This window comes from Amphiura filiformis, chromosome 11 (assembly GCF_039555335.1).
Source record: "Amphiura filiformis chromosome 11, Afil_fr2py, whole genome shotgun sequence".
In the NCBI taxonomy this organism is placed as follows: domain Eukaryota; kingdom Metazoa; phylum Echinodermata; class Ophiuroidea; order Amphilepidida; family Amphiuridae; genus Amphiura; species Amphiura filiformis.
The window spans coordinates 59672536-59694575 of record NC_092638.1 but is presented as its reverse complement, the minus strand read 5'-3'; the positions used below and the strand labels follow the sequence as shown (position 1 = coordinate 59694575).

The following is a 22040-nucleotide window of genomic DNA, read 5'->3' as shown; positions in this document are numbered from 1 at the left end:
TTCACTGCAAAAACAACATAATTAAGTCAAAAATTTAGAAGTTTCCCCTAAATATAACACAATAAAATCTCTCAAATCTAGTTCCACAACATCAAACTTTTGCTTGATCACATCACATAGCCCAGCAAACACAAAACAATTTCGACATTCTCAAAAGGTTGCCAGAAAATATTTTCATGCATTCAAAAACATTTTTGAAAACTTACTGTTGACAAAATATTTGGCAAAAAATGTTTTACAATAAGAATAATTTAAATTAAACTTCAACACTACTTATAGTATTACATAATCTGCAATTCTATATATTACAATAACATTTTGACATATAATGTTGTTGTAGTGTTTTTTCATACAAAAAGTTTTCAGATGTTTTCACAACCTTTATAAAACTCAATAATTAATATGTTGTTAAAGGGTTTTAGCAGAACCAAAACCCAAAATATACTAGTAACCTGTTTAAAATGTGTTCAGAGAGCATGCAGATAATTCAGTAGACATAAGTGGTCAAATAATATTATGGAAACAACTATTTGCTCACTATAGCCTACATGCCCGGGTTCTTGATTTTGGATTGAGTGGAATTCTGAAAACTGATCCTGAAAATATACCAAATTTGACTAAAAAGGACCTTAAAACATACCAATGCTCTGGACTTTAAAATAATTACTGGTCAAAATGAGAAAAATTGTGCCAAATTTTGTGAAAAACAATGCAAAATTGAGAAATGTGTGAAGGTTGAATGACATTCAAACTTAGGAATGAATGTTCCTTGGATTGAATGTGTTAAGATAACTCTAAATCAATTTCTGAAATTTGTGACCCATAGGTAAACCTATACAAGCTATACAAGATGCTACCCGTATCTGCCACATATCCCCTACCTAACTTTCCACTAGGAACCCCTAGACCTTAAGTAGGGCCTACTTGTTTAAACAAAATAGCACCCTGTGCTTGAGAAAACGAAAAATTTGAAAATTGGTTTGAAATACTTATTTTGTATCTGATCAAATGTGGGATTTAAAAACTGGATCAATTGTTCATTCAAACCTCTGAATAAATTGAAAACATAAAATGACAACCAACATTATTTAACTGTCCCAATACATAACACATAAAACAAATTGGCAGATAATTGAAGATTTGAACTTGGGACCTGTTTTGTAATATTCTGATGTACCAGTACGGGGTAGCAGTTAAGGTATGATGGGGAAGTAGAAGAGGTGGGTTTTGTTTGTGTAAAAGCAGCATTTTTAAAAATGTTGGTTAGTTATAAAATCTATGGTCCACTCATATGAATGTTAATTCTTATGTTTTTATTCTACAGGGGTCATTGGTGTGGTTTGACCCTGGGCCAGACTCTATGTATGCACTACCTGGGCGTGTCAGAGAGGCAATTGGAGTAGGACTCAGGATTGAATGTCCTGTGGATGGAAAGGTAAGAAGGGTATGGGTCATTTGACCCTGAGGCAGACTCTATGTATACTCTGCCTGGTCATGTTAGAGAGTCAATTGGAGTAGGACTTAGGATTGAATATCCTGTATGCAAAGTAAGAAGGACAGGAGATATGGCAGAGCTGACATCTACTACTGATATCCAGTATTTTGCAATGATTTTATCTTTGAGAATATTTCAATATTGAAGAAAATAGAATAATACTGAAAATACTAAGTGCTACATCGCTGTAAAAGTTAAATGCAATCCAAAGGCATGCTATTCACATCATAGATTTCCCTGGGAATGCTCCCACCTCCAATCAAGTTCAGCCTTTTGTCCACCACAAAGCAGTTGGTGCCACTCCTATGTTCCATCGAATGTACTGTGGTATTGCTCCAGAGTTATTGGCCAACTACTGCCTAGCAAACTCCAGATTGACCCTCATCTCTGTTGTTCCATTACATCTCATAACCTTGCAGTTCAAATACCAAGATCTAACCTTGTTAGTCATGAACGGCCCTTCATTCCACAGCTTGCAAAAATCATTTGATCAATAAGTTCAGATTTACAGATGTGAAAAAGAAACAAATCCTGTTAACACAAACTTAAATCCAAATCCCTGACAATTGTGTGCTAAATGATGTTCAATTGTATCATTATTATTTATTATTTATTATTTATTATTTATTATTTATTATTATTAATATCATAATTGTAATAATTTCAGACTTATGACATCATGGACCCACAGAACAATGTACGTATACGCCATGACAACATAGAATTAGAGGCTATTGATGACATGATACAACTCAGGTAAGGGAAATCAATGCCAATTGAAAGTTGTACTAGTGGCATGTCCAGGGGGGCTTTGGGGCTGAAGCCCCCTGCACTTTGTTAAAAATCATGAAAAATCGACCGCTTTTTTTGGCGATTTTAGCCATTAAGCCCCAGCATAACTCTGAAAGCCCCTCAGAAAATAAAAGACCCCCCTATAGAGGACAAATATATTTTTTGGGAAAAAGAGTGTGGAATTCCAGTGCCCTCTGTAGCGGAGTGCTTTTATTTTCTGGAATAGCCCAGTGCATTACTGCTGCAGGTAATAAGGAAATTACCTTCAAATGGTTGAAATAAAGTAATAAAACTGGATTCCGTACAAGAGTATACATGTGTATCTCTGGATATCAGTGTTCTCCATATAAAAGAACCTATATGATGCTCAGAAAGCTCTAGACAAAGAACAAATAAATAATATTTAGGGGAAAACAAATTTATCATTCAGTAGACATGAATTTGAAATCAAGCAATCAATCAATTGATAAGTTTTCACAGTCATGCAATGGACACTGCCAGGGCCATATGATTTGGCATGTCATTGCAAATGTGTGATGCGCAGAAGTCATCTTCAGCATGTGACGCGAGGTAGTGTGTTACATGAAATCGCTGCCTCTTCCACATATGCAATCAGCACACTCAGCAATACAAGTGATCATAATTAACGCTGACCCACTGATTGCCAGTGCTGATTAAGAGCTGGTTAATACAGTTATATAGTGTATGGTAATGATATGAAAACCGAACATTTCGAAATTATACCATTTGGCTATTAAAGCCTTAATGTACGATTTCCATCAAAGTTTGATTTTGTTATTCTTTATTCAAAATGTTGAAATAATATTAGTTATAACTGACGGGAAGGTTTGCTGTCCATTTTAGGTTGAAATAACAAGGTATTAAGTGAAAGAACTGGTTATTTTGGCCATTTAACACGCATTTCTATGGGAGGACATATTATCATAATTTTTAAATTATGATAATATGTCGAACTTGGCTCTCTTGACCTACAAAGACAACAAATTTAGCCGATTCCATTTAGGTGCAAGTTGGGACCTGTGTAAACATTACAAATATGCAAAAAAATCAGGTTTGAAAAAAAAATTAACCAATTTTATATTATAAGATCGTGCATTATGGCTTTATGTCATTGAAGTTTAACATAAAAAATTAATAACCGATAAAAGAAGCTTATGATAACCAAAACAAGGGGCATTTGTTTCATGCATAGAAAGCCCTAGAAAACCTGAAAACAAATAAGATTGTCAAACTGAAACCTAGCCACAGACATAATATGGATATATATAGGGAATCCCCAGATAGCACACATCTCCTTGTTTCCTCAGAAGATCATCAGAATCTTCCTGATGATAAGATATGTCCTCTAATCTTGACCAGTACAAACACAATTAGCACCTGGATCACCTTCAACAGTGATAGAGGACAATGATAAGTTGATAATACAGGTGTCGTAATCAGATGGAAAGAAAACTGGGAATAATCTTCTTGAACACTTGGACACCAGTGTTCTTGCTATGTGCATTTTAAGGGTTTGTATACAAAAGCTGATAAACACCATTTGTAAACATTTTGTGTTGAGGCCACCTACGTCTGAATTTTTCAAAAATCCAATGTATACATGTATTTTTTAAACTTTGGTCAAAAACAGTACATATTTTATTATTATGTTCTTTGTATTTGCCAAGTTATATTTGTCTATATCTCAAATTGAGACAAATGAATATATCGGTTTTTGAATCTGAACTCTCTTCATTTGGAGCGCTTATAATACAATTTACAATTTCGTTCCTCAAAAGAGGATTTTATTTACAGTATAATAGGCCACCGACCCCAAAATACATTGATAATAACAGGAAATAATTTATTATAATTCGCTTAAACATTTATCTCTTTTCTTACATGCGAGTAACAAAATTTTTCTCAAATTATTTAAAATATAATTATTTGTAGTTTGCATTAGTATACAAAATTTAAAAGTGGTAGGATTTTGATAAAAATATTGGGGAATGAAGCGTTGTCGCTCAATAACAAAAAAATTACATACAAGTACAAAATGAAACTCATCTTCAACTAAACCCGAGTTGCAAACTTTACAAAACCTTTCTTCTCGAGGTACACCTCCGTACCTACCCATCTCAATTTCTAAATTCAACATGCCAGGTCTTAATTTTGACAAAAGAATTCTCAAAATAAAATTTTCAATAACATACAAGTATTTTTCACAATGGCATAGCGTCATATTGGCAACGAAGGTGGAGGGTGGGGCACATCCCCCAATCAATTTTGAAAATTTAGAACATCCCATAGGAAAATTGCAGAAAAATGGTTTATGTCCCCCCATCAGGCCTGCCCCCCCCCCAATCATGGTCGGTGCCCTCCCCCATAGGATGACTCACGCTATGCCACTGATATAAATTAATCAAAATTCTGCTCAATTCTACTTACTCCCAATGTCAGAACAATACTTTTTTTTATTTTACCAGAGTTAAAAATTAACACAAACCATTATTTTACATATATTCCGACTCACAACAATCAATAAATGATCAGACATAGGTCCAAGCATTCAAAATCGTGTGTAGGCCGAATTATCACTCTTTATTTTCTTTTAGTTTGAACTAATTGGGAGTAAAAATTTATATCATAATTATATTTGATCAATTTTTAGAAAAAATACCAAAAGCCCTTATTTTACATTATTTTCTGATAACAACAATCATCAAGTTGCCACAAACTAAGCATTTAAAATCATGTGTATAGGCTAAAATATCACTCTTGATTTCTCATGTTTGTCGTTATTTTAATTTGTAGGTTAGAAGTGAGATTATGATTAAGCACCTACATGTATGGGCACTCATATCATCATTTGCTTTGTTATTGCAATTTCAGACCTGGCAATCAAGTTATACTTATACGTGTATATGACATAGCAAAGACGTATAAGCATGTTAACCTAATACATTTGGTAGTTTGATAGTCAAAGTTCACACCTTCTCTTCTATTAGTGCATGATATCAATCAATCTGTAATTAACTGATTAACTCCTAAACTTTGCCCTTTCTTATCTGACACACCTAAAATGATGAATAGGCCTACTATATATATAGGAATTATATGGATATGATACCATTGTGTCATTATTATTATTTTTGATTTTAGATGTCAATTTTTGACACATAATACACATTGATACACCCCTAAAATCAAGTAGCCATTGAACTACACATTAATACACTTGTAGATCCAAGTAACCAAGTAACCAATCACAGAACTGGTACAAAATAACATGGAATAGGCATGATATTAAATGTGCCTAATTACACTCCACTTACCATATATATATATATATATATATATATAACAAGTATTGTTTTTCAGGTGACTAACTTTGGAATTAAAAGTGCTCAAACCCATTACAGGTGAGCGTAAGAAACAAATTCAAAGTATAGACCTCTGGAAAAGGCAACCGTTACTACTAGTTTCACAGCATACCCTCACTTACGATCATTGGGTATACCGATCATCAGACGGATAATTTGTCATGGTTTCAACTTAACAGAAATGCATATACAAGTATATACATTCTATATATATATAGAGGTCGAAGTTCTGTGTGACGCTGGTTATTTATATGGTCGACAGTTGGGTAAACAAAGTTTGGCACAGCGCCTGATAATAATGTAAAATACATTAAATTACACGACGTTTCGGGTCTAACCCTTTTACAAGTGTGAGCAAATGCAATGATACCTTACAGAAGCAAGCAAAAAATGTGTGAGGCCTCACACATTTTTTGCTTTTTTCTCACAAAGTAAGGGCTAAGAGTAAAATTGTACAATTGTGTTTGGGAGTGGCCTTCTCTCTTTTCTCTTTTTCCTAGCTATTTTCTTCCATTTCTTGCTTTGTTTATCAAAGCTATCTAGGCCAACATGCATATATTAGCCTACACTGGCTATCCAGGCTTGTGCATTTGTATGAGCTTGGAACGGTCCATGGTTTTCCATGGATTAGCATGTGTTCCTCACGGACCAACCTGGGTAAACAAACAAACAAATTATCAACTTGCCCTTAAAAAGTTGCCGTGCCCCTTCAGATCCTTAATTTGAGGGCTGATAATTTAATATATGGATTTTATTTGTTTCTGATTCACAGAGATCTTCATGAAGGATCTATATTGTTTAACTTATCATCCAGATATGCAAAAGCCAATATATATGTAAGTAGTAAAACATTAAGTTAGTTAAAAGTAGTTATGATATGATATTTAGCTCTGAAATTTTGGTGTCACCAAAATTCAAAAAACATACCAAAAAAATGAAAAGAAAGTGAATGATATTGGTGCTGATGCTTTTCTTTTAGGCCACCCGAGCTATATAAGGTTGAAATTAAGAATTTATTAAACTCATTTTGAAGGTGCTTTACGCTACAGTATCATGCATTTTCAAGCATGTTTGACAGTTTTGTACTGCATGACACAATTTTGCATTTATTCAAGATGTTGAATTTCTTGAAACACATGATGTATTTTTTTGAGAAAATTCTCTCATTTCACAAATTCTTATGAAGGTATGTTTCTTGCTTTTACGATTTTTAAATTGTTTTTCACTTGATTTCCCCATAATTTCCCTCATTTATTGAAGCCCTGCCCTCACTTCCAAAACAGTAAACCTTGACTTCACAAAGTGTTTGGTAACTGTTTAACATTGATGCAAAAGTAAACCTTGATGCAAAAGTATTAATTTAGTCCCTATATATTATATATTTCACAAAAAAGTCAATAATCAAAAAAATAATAATAAATGAATTACCAGCTTCTCTGATCACATCTTATCATGTACCTTTGGCTTACTTTCAGACTTACACAGGTAGCATTTTAGTAGCAGTCAACCCATACCAATTGTTTGAAATCTATGGACTAGACATGGTGAAACAATATGAGGGACAGAGGATTGGCCATCTACCTCCGTAAGTAAATGCATCTCCAAAAGAAAACAACAAAATCAAGAGAAATTTTGTAATCAGTAAATTTGTACCATGTTTTTACCTGACTGGTGTTCAAGTCACCATAGAAAATATTGTGAAACTTTCCATTTGGGTCATATCCATAAAGAGAAGTACCTGGAGTGAATATGTGATACGATCCATGGGGGCCAAAGGAGTCAAATTTGAAATTGAGATAATGGCAAAAATATTGAGTAAAAAAACAATAAAATACATAAGAGAATAGACATCACAAAACTTTAGAACCAAGTATGATAGTCATTTGGTGTGTTCAGTATTTGATAGCCTTATCTTTGTATAGTAAAGGTAGTAATTATAGTAACTAAATTTTCAAAACTGCCTCCTGTGGCCCCCATGGAGCAGATCATGTCACATATTATGCCTTGAATGTTTTCTCTGCCTTTGATATCGAAAGCTCAGGCCATTAACCAAATTTGCCTTGAATGTTGTCTGATTTTGCCTTGTGATAGGTATTGGGCCTCCTACATATGTGTATTGCACCTCCCACATATTTGCAATGCATTCAGGTTTTTGGCACTCTGTCTTTAATAAAGATCCTGCAAGGATCAAAAGCTCAGGCCATTAACTAAATTTGCCTTGAATGTTGTCCGATTTTGACTTCTGAAATGTATTGGGACAAATACACGTGCATTGCACTGCAGCTCCCACACTAGTGCATTGTATTCTGGTGTTTGACCAAATAATGGCCAAATTAAAGTAGCATGTAAATTATAGTCTAATTATTCTCTCCAGGACAGCAAGTTCAAAACCTGTTAAAATTCAAAAGTTACTGTTGGAGAAAAGAGGGGTTGCCCCAAATAGTGAAATGTTCAATGAATGTTTGTTTTGAAACAAACCTCTGCAAAATTCTGCCCATAGCACCACATCCATGGCCAGATCATGACAAATTCCAGAAAGTAAGTGCAGTGTACACCCCCTAAAGAAATGTGGATATCATAGTTATCCAAGATGAAAAATCACAGAATCATCAAAATGTGCCTCTCAAATTGAGATTTCTGAGTTTGAACTATTCTTTTGCTGGATTTTTTTGCCTTTAAAAGTCTTGATTTCCAACAATCATGACTGGTCAAAATCTGGAAATCCGAACTCCTCTAGGGGGTATGCGTCTATTTTCTGGAATATCCCAATAAGATTTTTTGTCTTGTATTTTTTAGGCATTTGTTTGCAATAGGTTCTGGGGCATACACCAACATGACAGATAATGGCAGAAACCAGTGTGTCATTATCAGCGGAGAAAGCGGAGCAGGGAAAACAGAGAGTACTAAACTGATTATGCAATATCTAGCAGCAGTGAATAATGACACAAATATGATTACAGAACAAGTAAGTTGTATGGAGATGAGAGGCACGGTAGTAATAATGGGATGTGGTATGTATACAGGGGTGTGAGAGTTCAGAGCTTTTTGTATTGCCAAAATTTTGAATTTTCACCCATAGTTGGTGTTTTTTACCCTGATATTTATGCTGTTTTTCATCTTTTTTTGCAATTTTTCTTTTTTTTTTGTCTGAGGCCTCTCACACCCCTGGGTATAGCACCATGGTGGGTGGGACAACCCAAACTTGGCTTTGCTCCTCAATTGCCCCAATACATAACAAAAATCATCATTTTAAATTTGCTCCACTTTGGGTCAAAATTAATAACTAATATTGTCGTTTTGCATCAGAGTGGAATAAAAAGGCACACCAAAAAATTTATGGCTAATGTCAGGGTTTTTTTTACAATGGCAATTTGCAAATACAAAACTCAATTTGTACCGTAAAATGGGGTAACTTTGGGCACTTTTCAGAGTTTTTAAACCACTGCTTCCAAACAAAACTAATTGTATTTCAATTATCTCTTTTTTTATGACATTAGGGTTCCTTCTACACATTGAAGTTGAAAAAGATTTTTTAATAATTTTATAAGGGTGCCCTAGGGGTTAAAAATAGCCTGACCAAAGTTACCCTGCATTTGGGGCAACTTTGGCCAGAGTATTACAATCCATGAAGAAAAAAAAATCAAAAAAATTGATCTTCGCTATATATGGACAAGTTGTTGTTTTTTGTGACATTTGGGCTCTACAAAATTAATCAAGCAAACATCCTTGCTCACAAATATCGATTTTTATTTTTTCTGAAAAAAATGTTAAAAAACGCTCATTTTGGTCAAAAATCCTGATTTTTTCAGAAATTTCGAGGAAATTGGACATGAGCGATTATTATTTCTTTCAAACATATTTCTTAACAAATTGACACCAAATATGACTAAAAACAATATTGCTGTACGAAAATATGACCATTTAAAAAAATATATTTGACCGACCAAAGTTACCCCGCTGACCGAAGTTACCCCATTTTACGGTATTGATTACTATTCTAACAAACGGTTGTTTTTTAAATTTATTTCTTTGTTGACAGATATTAGAAGCCAATCCATTGTTAGAATCCTTTGGGAATGCAAAGACAGTGAGGAATGACAATTCCAGTAGATTTGGAAAATACTCAGAAGTCTTCTATAACAAGGGGTAAGTTTTCTTTTGTACATCCACCGCCAAAATGTTCAGGGCAATAATTGTGGTAGGACAAGCCATTTAGGATAATGGGACAATAGGCGTAGATCCCGGGGGGATGTGAGGGGATAAATCTCCCCCAATATTTTGCCAGGGGAGGATGGCCCATACAATCACCCCCCCCCCCAATGTTGACACCTATATGTGGGTTTCTGATCAAATTAACCTCATATTTGGCTATTTTAGCTTCAACAGTTTAACTGCAAAATGGCCAAATTGTTTGCCCGCTTCACACACATTTGTACCATACGCTTATTCTGTCACCAGAATATTTTTCAGACAGACCCTAAACTTTTTTAAATCTTGTGGAAGTTTCAAGTTATTATAAAGTGATTTTCAGCTGATTAAAGATTTTGCATGAACCTTGTACATCAATATAGGATCTACAGCCTGTAAGCTCAACATAACGATTTTTGAAATAAATTGAAAAAATATTTTACAAAATAAACCTGTGTGCAATGTTTGAATGGAAAACGTTTAAATTTTGACAAGTTTACTTTTCTCAATACACTTTTGTTTTAAATTTGTTCTGGCCTGCAAATCTAAACCTCCTGAAAACATGTACTATGTATTGAAACAGTGTCTAGAGTAAAGGAAAGCTAAATATTAATCTTTCATACACTCTTTGATAGCGAGAACCAATCGGAGCAAATGTTGGAAAAATGTTAAACATGCATTAATTGTGTGAATATGCACGTGCGCGTACTATGCGCAGTGCTTTTGGATGCATTCATTTTTCTTGTGGGTTGATGCATTTATATTTGCTTGTATTTTTCAACTTTTTTAGTGTCAATTTTGTTATAAAAATAGCAAAAATCATGTATGTAAATAGGTTAATAAATGCGTATCACTTGTTGCTTGAGAAAATGTACAAAATAATGCACACATACTGAGATGTTGATGCGTCTAACAAACGAGCCCCAACAAGTGATACACATTTATCAACCTATAGTATAAATATTTTTTGCTTTTGGTAGGGGTGTAATCTCAGGTGCAAAAACAACAGACTACCTACTGGAGAAATCTAGGATAGTAAGACAGGTAAGTGTAACTATTAATCTGTGATTAACATAACTGAACCAGGGGCATTTTGTGGAGGGAGAAGGAAAGAAAGAAGGAAGAAAGCAGAAGATGAGAAACTTTTTTTCTCGGGTGCGGTTTTAACCATTGACCCTTCAGGTGCCAGACACGCAGGAATCGCTTGCCACAGGTGTCTATCTTGGCCGGCCAAGCTTTCCATGCCCATATGTGTATTGACTGTATTCGCATGATGATGCAATCACATCACATGGGGTGCAAGAAAAAATAACACTTAAAATTAATGAAACAATGGTTCAAAACCTTTTAATTTCAATATTATCTGAGTTGTCAGAAAATTGCTTTAGAGATGTTAAAAGTACTCCATCATGAATTGAAGAACTATATCACCTTCAGATAAGTACCGTATTTGTTCCAATAAGCGTCCATTCCCCAATAAGCACCCACTCAGGGTATTTTCAATTTGCTAAAATGAGTACCATTAATGTAGAAGTGACAGATAGATGTCGATACAGTGAAATAGCTGTAGGACTATGTAAACTTGCAATAAATTTTCTCCATCAAAAAGCTACTAGAATGTCTCCGGACCCTTTTATAACATACATAAATTTGTCTCTAATAAATGCCCCTTACAAAAAAATCAGGTGAACCAGGTAAAAAATAAGCGCCCACCCAAAATGACTTTGTTTAGCAGCCGGGGCGCTTATTGGAATTAATACAGTAATATAAGTCAAATTGAAAATACTGCATAGTCATAGTATTAACACATTTGGGAGAAAGTCTGGCGAGTGTGGAATTGACCATAAGACCTTAAAACATGGTGTGATAATTAAGTTCATCAATATGCTGTACTGAAAACAGTCTCAATTGTTCACTTTCAGGCACCAGGAGAAAGAAATTACCATGTGTTCTACGAGATGTTGGCAGGTATGTCAACAGGAGAGAGAGCCAAACTAGGACTCTATGATGCTGAGAGATACCACTACCTCAACCAAGGGAGCAGATCCAGCAGGATAGAAGGCAAACCAGATGCGGAAGACTTCTTGAGTCTTACTACAGCATTTGATGTTCTCAATTTCAGCACTGTGGAGCAGGATACTGTGTTTGGAATATTGGCTTCTATTTTGCATATTGGGAATGTTGCTTTCCAGCCAGCACAGGTGAGACTATTTAGAATTTTAAATTTCAAATAATTACAGTTTTCAGGATGGTCCTTTCACACTCAGGATATGGGACATGCCCTGTTTAGCACATAAAAAAAACAAAGCCACACTGGGGAATGTGATGCTATGCAGCTTGTTAATCAGTTGCGGCACCAGGATTTTTTTCCAGGGGAGCAATGGGAGTGGGAGTTGAAGTCTGAGAGGAGTTTACATGAGTGTCCAAATAATGTAGCATTATTTTATAACAATATATAACTTAGAGACATGATATACACTCCCACATGCACCACATCCACATCACCATAATAATAATGTTTCTGAATGCTCGTCTTGAAGAAACCAGTTTACCCATGCCGAGAATGGTCGCGTCCATTAAAATTACTTTTAAGGTCATGAACTAGGAGGTCAATCGGGTCATTGTCATGCGGTCATCGATCGGCGTGTTTGGCAACGGGTGGGCGGCCCATTCGCATGGCAGATTCCTCCTAGTTTTTTCGTTAGCCAATGAGAGGAAGCCTTTTTTGGAGATATTGGCTTTGTCTTCTTTTTCAAATATCACAACGCATTCAGCTCTCATCCGACTAGGATCGGAAATTTAATTTTCCCACCCGCCACTCCCATAAGCGGTTGAGGAAAAATATGAATTGCTTGTAAAGCCAAAAATATCAATAAAAATTTTTTCTTTAAATGATATATTGTGTTTATGGAAAAAAAAAAAAATTGCAGCATGAAGAAAACATTCATGCTTTCATACAGAGGTGCAAGTCTTCCGGAAATTCCGGAATTCGGAAATGTGGCCAAAATAAAAAAAATCCGGAACAGTTTTAATTTTAATTTTTTTAATTTTTTTTTTTTTAGATTTCCGGTATTGATGATGATAATTCGTCATAAAAACGAGCAAAAAAACCTTTTTTTTTAGGTGAGTGATACCCTGCAGCCTATTCCCCGGACAAGCCCCTGTGCACTTCCGGAAATTTTCCGAGGTGCTCACCTTTGGCTCGCATGTTTTTCAGGGAGTAGATCGTTACCTCGCTTACACCTCTGTTCATAAAAATCAATTGTTTTCGATGCAAATGTTGCCAATCAATTGAGTAATTACAAATATTATTTAGAAATGCATAAGTCGTAGGCATCTCTCCTACAAGAACACTTTTGAATATCTCGCAAGTTCCAACCAAGGAAATGCAGAAAAGGAATGAGCATATACAATGTTTGATATATATGATATGCATACTATTGTGTTAGAGGGTGATGGCGGATCATTTTCAACATTCCATATAAAAAATTACTCAAATTATAGCCTTATAAGGCACCCTTGCTTGTTAAGTATAGTAATTAATCAATAATGATTATCTTTTTAAATATATAGGTTATTTTCCTACAAAGCTACAAGGATGCTCGGGAACATCTCGCGGGCTCCAGCAAAGGAAAAGAACAAATCTTGAATTTAAATACCGTAAACGTTCGCCTAATGGCGCTATGGTCTCCCTTGACATAACTGGAATTTTAGACACAAACTAAAAGTGCCCTCCCATAAAAATCCCACCAGCAAATAAGGGCACATACCCTTAATTCTTGTTTGGATTTTTAGAGGAAGAAGCTCCCTATTTGTACATGGAATTTACCCCAAGACAAAGGAGTCCAGGTGCGCCATTAGGCGAACGTTTACAGTATGCTTCTAAGGCTTCAGCGTTTTGCTTTTAAAGGTCCTTGCTTGTAAGCAGTTTCCCTTACAATATGTAGCGTAACTCACCCTATCAGCTTTTGCTCAACATTTTTGCTTGTAAGCAGCTTCCCTTACAATATATAGCGTAATTCACCCTATTCAAATCATATTATGTGCCCCTTTTAGGTACCTCATCTCATCACAGTTCCGTTGCTTTTATTTACCGGTATTCCATATATTTCTATTTTCCCAATTTTGCATCTTTTTGTATGCTTAACGCTTGCTGAAGCCTTAGCCATTTTGCTTTTTATATACGATAAATTGTTGTTGTCTTTAATAGTATATACATGTAAAGGATTTTTGCAATTGGCAAAATAAATGCCTGATCCTAGCGGAGGGCTGATGTGTGGCAAAATGTGATATTTTTCCCCTCTCTCCTTTCTTGGTCTTTGGGTAATGTGTATGTCGGTTACTTTAAATCAAACCAGAATTTTAGTACCCCCTTGGCTGAGGCTAGCTCTTGATAGCCTACATCCCTACACAACATTGGGCTCTTCAATTTGAAATTTACACTCCACTGTGATTTAGCTAAAGTCTTTCACATCCTACACTCCAGTTGTGGAAGATAGAGGTATATAGCCATATTATGTACAGGGGGAGTATGGGTTGCAAAAATAATAATAAGCCAATTCCATTTGAAGATTTTTCTGAAATTTTTCACAGGGTATGGCAGAATGGAACAGCCCAGTGGATAAAAAGTTTTCATAATGTATTTTATGATCATTTCTTCACCGCAGTATGACATTTATGATTTAAATTTGGTTTTGTTTTAGTTTGGAGGTAGTGATGGACTGGTGATACAGAACCAACAAACCATCAAACTAGCTGCCAAATTCCTCAACCTTCAACCAGAACACTTAGAAAGAGCTATCACATTCAGACTAATCGTAAGTAGAAACATATGTTTATCACATCCCTCCAAATGTTTTAAAAAGTAAAAGCATCTATACTGCCCAAAAGAACCTTCAAAATGGTAAAACTAAGGTATCTAGATGGATCTATATTGCCATTAAGAAAAATAAACAAATCCAAAGTATAAGCGGTGCAAATTGACTTGGTTAAACTCTTCAATTGGAAAGTGTACAAGTGATTGGTGAAGCACAATTTGTATGGAGATAATCCAATCCAATCAGGTTAACGCCCATGGCTCAGTGGTTAGAATTCTTGCTTGCGGTGATGGAAAACTTAATGGGATAAATGGGTTTTACATGTGATCAATCAAATTTAAGATTTTTCTTGCCTTTGTGAAACTGGCCCTTGTTCTAATTACTTGAATTAAGCATTGATCAATAAACTCTACATTGTATGTTACTTATCTTTGCTCTTTATTTAGATAATAATACTTTATAGAAAATATTTTTCCTTGATTTAGATTATTTTACATTTTTTTCTGTATTATTTATTTGTATTTTTTTATGATATATAGGAGGCAAGAGGGGAAAGTACTTTGATTCCAAGGACACAAGATCAAGCCATTCAAGCTAGGTGAGATAAAAGATACATGTTGAGGGTTGAGAGCCAGAAACTCACGATCACCTGCTCCCACAAAATGAGCATAAAGTCATCAGGACACTATAGAAGATACAGTCCATTAAACATGATATAAAATTCAATAAATAAAACAAGTATTTCAAGAGTTAATATTGATATTTAAAGACCAAAGCAAGGAGCTATCCTATCATGTTTGATATGATTTTAAAGGGTATGAAATAAGGATTTCAAATCGGAATTATCTCAGAAAGTTAATTAACTTTGTACTCATTTTGTGAGAATTGTGAGTTCAGTCTTTCTGGTTCTCAACCCTCGATGTAATAAAAGAAAAAAAAACCTTCTTGATCTAAATATGATACTGCAAATAAACCAGATGCCAGAGCAATGGTGTCGGACACAACTTGGCAAAATGCGATGCTAAAACATGATTTCCGGGACTAGATTCAATATATTAAACTCCTGGAGGAACAATCTACAAGTGCTTGATATTAAGAACAATAGTTTGTAGAAAAATCAAGATGTTATAACCACAGGGCTAGTAATTGTTCCCAAAATCTGCCAACATTAATGTTCTTGTGGATAATGATTTGCTGCATATAAAATCAAATAAAAAATAACCTCAAGATATTTTCAAAAACCATTAGTAAGAACATCATTCCTTGCAATCTCTGTTTTTTGAATGTGTAAGGGATATAAATCTGTTAAATGATAATTCAAGCATGCATGGTCTGTCCACTGCTCTATATTTTCATATTTCGATGGAATGTCAGCCCCGTTGGTGTAATATCACAGAATATTTTGCTTTCAGATAAATAATATACTTTTGTTTCATGATTTCAGAGATGGCATTGCCAAGTCCCTATACTCTACTCTCTTTGCTTGGCTGGTAAATAGCATCAACACAATAGTAGCTGACAAACATGAGGGAACCAAGGTCACATCCATTGCTATCCTAGATATATTTGGATTTGAAGTAAGTTTGAAAGCCGATCTGAACAACTCCCTACACATGTCATTATTTTTTGAACTAAATATATAAAAATTCAATATGAAAAAGAAACCCCCCCAAAAACGGACCTTTTTTCCAGATTTTAAGGTCGGTCAAAAAGGGCAAAACATGATGGTTAAATTGATATGGTCACTGTCAAGAATGGTCAAGAGTCATGTTTACAGACTAAATGAGAACAGATAAATCATTCATAATAAATTTTATTTTTAACCAAACTATGAATAGCTATTATGAACAACTACTAGGCAATATAAGATAATTTTTGCACTAAATAAATACGAAAGTAGTGAAGAGCCTGTAAAGTTGAGAGCACACAATCAGATATCATTGTTTTTATTCCTTCCAAAGTTCAATGTTCAGTATTGATTAAATGTAATCTTCCTTGGCATTTCATATTCAGGGGTTTTACTAAAAATGTTTTTGAAATGCTTATTGTTATTTACACATTGAATGTAATAATTACAACATAAATTTTTAATAATTTTTTACAAAAAGGGAATGAAAATGGTATAAAATTTTCATCAGGCTTGGATCTGAGGCGGGGCACCCTCTCTTTAAAAAGTGAGAAACAGAAAAGAAAAAAGATGTAATTGATTTGTATGTCGAAACACATGTCAGATATGTCATTACGTTTTTTTACCTGCGGAGATTTGATCATGTCTAACCTCCTTTTTCAACCAAATCGACGGTAATAACTCTTGTAGTGAGGGGTCAACATTTAACCACAAATTGCCTCAGGCAAAACTCACTTCATGAGAACTGAATACCACACAAGGTCATTTTTATGTAACTCATTGACCCATTGGTGTTCTACTGCCTCTAGCTATAATGACATCCTTGTGATCTGGTCAACTCATTGACAGATGCCAGCCTCAAGAGGGACTTCAATTTTTGATCAATTCTCTCCAGGTAGTGAAACGTACTGTTGAAAATGGGCAATTGCTCACTGGGTATGTTGTGTGTGTGTGTGCAGTTAAGCAGAAATATAATCATGTCCAATTTCCTGATGTAAGATATTATGTTTCCCCTTTTGTTTATAGGTTTTTGAAGTGAACAGTTTTGAGCAGATCTGCATCAACTTTGCCAATGAACACCTGCAGTATTTCTTCAACAAACATATCTTCCAACTAGAACAGGTAAGAATGGATTATAATACAATTAAGATATGCTAATTAATTGGCTTTGACTTTATTACTTTATTGTTTGTAAGAGAGCTGGTCAGAGAATCTCAGGGATGTACGTTTTCAGGATTAATCTTGAATTCCAGATTTTTTGTCCAAATTTCCGCACTTTTATTTATTTTTAGCCCGTTTTGGAGCTTTTTGGGTCAAATTCACAGGCTTCTTCTAGTTTTTCAAGGTTTTTTTTTACATCACTGGAATCTAAAGTTAATACAAAGTATGGTTTTATTTCCTCTTATTTATTTAACCCTAACCGAACCAAACATCAAAAACCTCAACGCACAAAGCAACTGGAAGCGCAAGTATCCCACTTGATGCAATTGCATCATTATGCGAACACACATAATGGGCACAGAAAGCTTTGGTGTGTCTGACACCCGAGGGGGCCGTGGCTCAAAACCGCATCAAAAAAAAAAGTTTTTTCTTCTTCTTCTTTCAAAAAAGCACCTGGAGTGTTAGGATTAATATGTTGCCTGTTGAGACCAGGTGCAATTCCAAAACTCTGATATTTGTAATACAAATTGTTTATGAATTCCACATCACTGCTTTCGTGTTTATGAGATATTTCTGAAGATCATTCTTGGCCATGTGCTCATCTAGGACTTAGTGTAATCTGTTAATGTTGCGTAGACTGTCCTGCGATGCCATATATCAAAATATAGTAGCCAATATTTCAGTACAGCAATGATGTCAGGTAACATGGCAAGAAAACTATATAAAGTTGTGCTCTGTTCTATTTTCAAGAAGTCCTGTACATTTATGTTTTTCTTCTTTCAGCAAGAATATGCTGCAGAGAGAATTGATTGGCAAGACATCACCTATGTTGATAATCAGTTATGCCTGGATCTGATCTCCAAGAGACCCATAGGAATCCTGCATATCCTTGATGATGAGAGTGCCTTCCCTAAGGTAAGACTTTGCCTCCTATAGGAGACCTGTAGGAATGCCATTCACTGTGGGTTGTCCTTCCATGAGAAACCCCGGACTTGTATGTTTTCAAAAGCGCTTGATAGTAAGCGCATATGCTAACTATTCAGTGTTTACGGTAGCAAGGTCAGCATTTTTAGTAAATATACAATTATGAAATATAGATAGGTTGGTCTGGCATTTTGGTGTCAAAAGTAAATGACTGTATAATCCTTTTAAGTGAGTTATCTATTTCTGGGAATAATTCTGATTTTTTTAGCATGAGATACGTTCTCTGTGTAAGGACTTGTTTACATTGTTGGGTGAAGTCAATTTTTGGATTGTAGCATAACATAGAAATCTGTAGCTCAAATTTTTATGTCAACTTTGAAGCAAACTGCTTGAAGTTTTTGAGTGATATGTTTCAATAACTGTTCCCTAATTGGGCTATTCTATTTGAAATCCATACACCTTATGAAAGACACAATCTTCGTCTCCCACACTTGAAGTGTAGATTTCCCTGTGTGGATGATATCTTTCCATAGGGGGTGTATGGATTTCAACTGGAATAGCACATTGTTTGTTTAATATTTCAGGGTTCAGACAAGACTTTCTTGGACAAATGTCACTATCAGCATGTCGGCAACCCATACTATGAGAAGCCCAAGGTAGATGCCAATGAGTTTGGCATCAGACATTATGCAGGGAAAGTCTACTACTCGGCAGAGAACTTCCTGACTAAGAACAAAGACACATTGAAGTCAGACGTCATGGACATGTTCATCAACAGCAGATCAAAGGTGAATATCTGTTATTTTTCCCACTAAACTTTTAACCCATCGTAAGTCATGTAACCATTCGTAAAGTTACGAATACCCAATACTAAACGTAACTTTACGAAGGGTCCTTGTAGTAAATCCCAATTACTTATGAAGGGTACCATTCGTAAGTAAGTTAAAGTGAAATGGAACTTACGACTCATCGTAAATTACAAACAATTTCGAGACTTACAAAGCTTCATAAAGTTTAGTGAAATGGACCCCTGTTCTTTTATATTGCAAGGACATGTTTTTGTTATACACTAGGTCAGGGCTGTGACACTCATATTCAATCCCTGTGTAAAAAGTGAAGTCACTTCATAATCATTTGGGGATTTCTTTTATCCTGAAAATTGATGTATGTGTACAGACTGTGCAGATGGCAATGCTTGCTTACTGCTTCAATAGTGAAACTGACGTACTCATAATTTGTGACCACTGTTTTTCCCCAGATCATATCAGAAATGTTCCGGGTATACCAGCAGCAGGAAGAGGAGAAGGCTATGATTGGAGGAAGTAGAGGGCGCTTTATGTCACCATTGCGTAAGATGAGAGCGTCTACTGTAGCAACTAGATTCCAGGAGTCCTTACAAGAGTTGATACAGAAAATGTCAAAGTAGGTCAACAAATTTGGGTCCTTTGAATTTCTATTGTACATCAGAATACCTAAAGTAGCCATAATTTTCATCTGTTACCAGGAATAACTTGTAATGTTTTGATTCAGTTGTAAAGATTTGAATCAAAGCTTGAAAACGCATCAATTTCTAAGTGCTCTTTAAGCAAAGTCTTTGTTCATTGAATTTACAGCTGTATGACAAAATAGGCAAAAATAGTAACTTTTTGCACAAGATTTGCAATTTAAAGAGAAGTGACAATATAAGTATGCTCTTTCATTTCATAACATAAAATTTTAAAAATATCGTCAGGATCACTCAGGCTTTTGACTTTTAAAACCTACATTTTGGTCGAAAATTTTGTGTGAATAGGTTGTTTTAACACAGGTTGATTTAACATAAGTTGATTTACCACATTCGCCTTGCTATAAACATTGAATTGCGTCATCTGTTGACATAATGAAAAAAAGTGTTTAGCGGGAAGTGTTCGCTTTCATTTGATATAAAAAAAAATTCTGATTGGATGAAGGGAACATTCGGGGTTTTGACAAAAACCAATCACACATGATGCCATATTTTCCACTAGTCACTAGCTAGAAGCTCACACAGCTCTTTTGATGCTATGCACTCAACCGAGTTGTGTGAACACAGACTGTGTAGAGACAAGGTACTGCTTGTTTGGACGAAATTGTGTGCTCAGGTGTATTGAGGTGGAAACTGCATAGATGCGTTTATAAGAGAATCATTATGTAGGCACACCTTTCCATATTTGCCTTGTCTTGTCTTATATCTTTCCACTTTGTGAAGGATTCTTTAGATATTAGTGTTGATACAACTATATGCATCATCTTTACCAATAAAGAAAGTCTATAGGATTTTCTGAAGGTCTGATAGAACAAAATGTGGATTACAAACCTCAAGTCAATAAGTGTCACATTATGTGAACCAAAATGACAAGCTAAAAAACTCAAGGAAGGTGTGATTTTCGGGATGAAATACGGCCACTAAGCTTCTGAGGTACTCAAACAGATATACACACATACCCTCACACACCTGCTCACCCATATACATACACCCCTTTGTAAACACTGGGAAACACTGATGCTCATCCACCCTATTGAGTGTTTACACACTTTCTAATTAATGGAGATTACCTCAATGCAGAAAATTTCATAACATTGTTTAATTTTATCTTTGCATGTATGTAGGTGCAATCCATACTTTGTGCGCTGCCTGAAGCCCAACGAGAACAAAGCACCGATGCAGTTTGATACTGACCTGGTACTCAAACAGCTAAGATACTCTGGCATGCTGGAGACAATACGGATACGCAAAGCTGGCTATCCCATCAGGCGGACGTTTACTGCATTTTACAACAGGTTTGTGTGAAAAATTGTTATTATTTAGATGTGTTATTTACTTATGGGTTTTCAAGGTGTAACCAGCGGTGAGGTAGAAGGGGGAATAATGCCCATTTTGACAAATGTTTCAGGGTGAAATAGGGATGGAAAGATTGAAATTTTATGTTAAATTGGCCCCTTTGGACCAGGACAAAGTTTTAAATTTTCAGGCAGTTGCTTCTTGGAATTTCTTTTCTGTCCGTAAACTTCAGACATGTTTAATGCTGTTTTTATCTGAAATTATTTTACTATTATGCTATGTTAATTTGAATAGAAATGTGTGCAAAAATAGCCCCTCAAATCCATGAGGTTTCCCTAGATGCTCAAGTTGCCCATGGAGTAGACCCACCCATTCACTCTGCTCTCATTGCTAGTGGCACTTCTATGGTTACTGAAATTAAAATGTGGTGCTTTGCGTAAGTTTGTTGAGAAGGCCTGCAATAGTATGTAATTTCATAAAAGAAGTTTCAAGAGAACTTGCCAATTTATATTACGTAAATGTTTAATAATGATATATGCATGTTTTAAAATGTTGCAATCTGAATTTTAAAGATTTGTAGGGTGTTCTCATGTAGCAAATCATTGATTTCTATTGCATCGCAGGTACCGTTTTATGATAGATATGACGCAGATCCCCTTGGACACACTGCCCAGTAGTGTCTGTCTACTTATTCTGGAGAAATCTGCAAGGAAGTTTGTCAATGACATACCAGGTGCTAATAAGGTACGCAATTATTTAACTAGCCAATATTCACTGTCGTAGTGCACATTAGAATATGACGCTTTTATGCTATCTTTTTTTTGAACCACTGATCGAAATGATCGCAACACAA

The 22040-nt window shown here is 35.2% G+C and overlaps 1 protein-coding gene across 1 annotated transcript in view; it reads left to right on the top strand.

The window, feature by feature from the left end:
- Positions 1 to 22040, top strand: part of LOC140163821 (unconventional myosin-XV-like) — a 74109-nt gene that overhangs the window by 3873 nt on the left and 48196 nt on the right. The window contains exons 2-18 of the mRNA XM_072187137.1: positions 1325 to 1435; positions 2163 to 2251; positions 6443 to 6506; positions 7146 to 7255; positions 8467 to 8635; positions 9710 to 9816; positions 10839 to 10902; positions 11781 to 12059; positions 14562 to 14675; positions 15215 to 15273; positions 16120 to 16252; positions 17329 to 17424; positions 18247 to 18378; positions 18972 to 19175; positions 19646 to 19809; positions 21016 to 21186; positions 21811 to 21931. Coding sequence (XP_072043238.1) covers positions 1325 to 1435; positions 2163 to 2251; positions 6443 to 6506; positions 7146 to 7255; positions 8467 to 8635; positions 9710 to 9816; positions 10839 to 10902; positions 11781 to 12059; positions 14562 to 14675; positions 15215 to 15273; positions 16120 to 16252; positions 17329 to 17424; positions 18247 to 18378; positions 18972 to 19175; positions 19646 to 19809; positions 21016 to 21186; positions 21811 to 21931 — 2187 coding nt within the window. The remainder of the gene's footprint in view (positions 1 to 1324; positions 1436 to 2162; positions 2252 to 6442; positions 6507 to 7145; positions 7256 to 8466; positions 8636 to 9709; positions 9817 to 10838; positions 10903 to 11780; positions 12060 to 14561; positions 14676 to 15214; positions 15274 to 16119; positions 16253 to 17328; positions 17425 to 18246; positions 18379 to 18971; positions 19176 to 19645; positions 19810 to 21015; positions 21187 to 21810; positions 21932 to 22040) is intronic.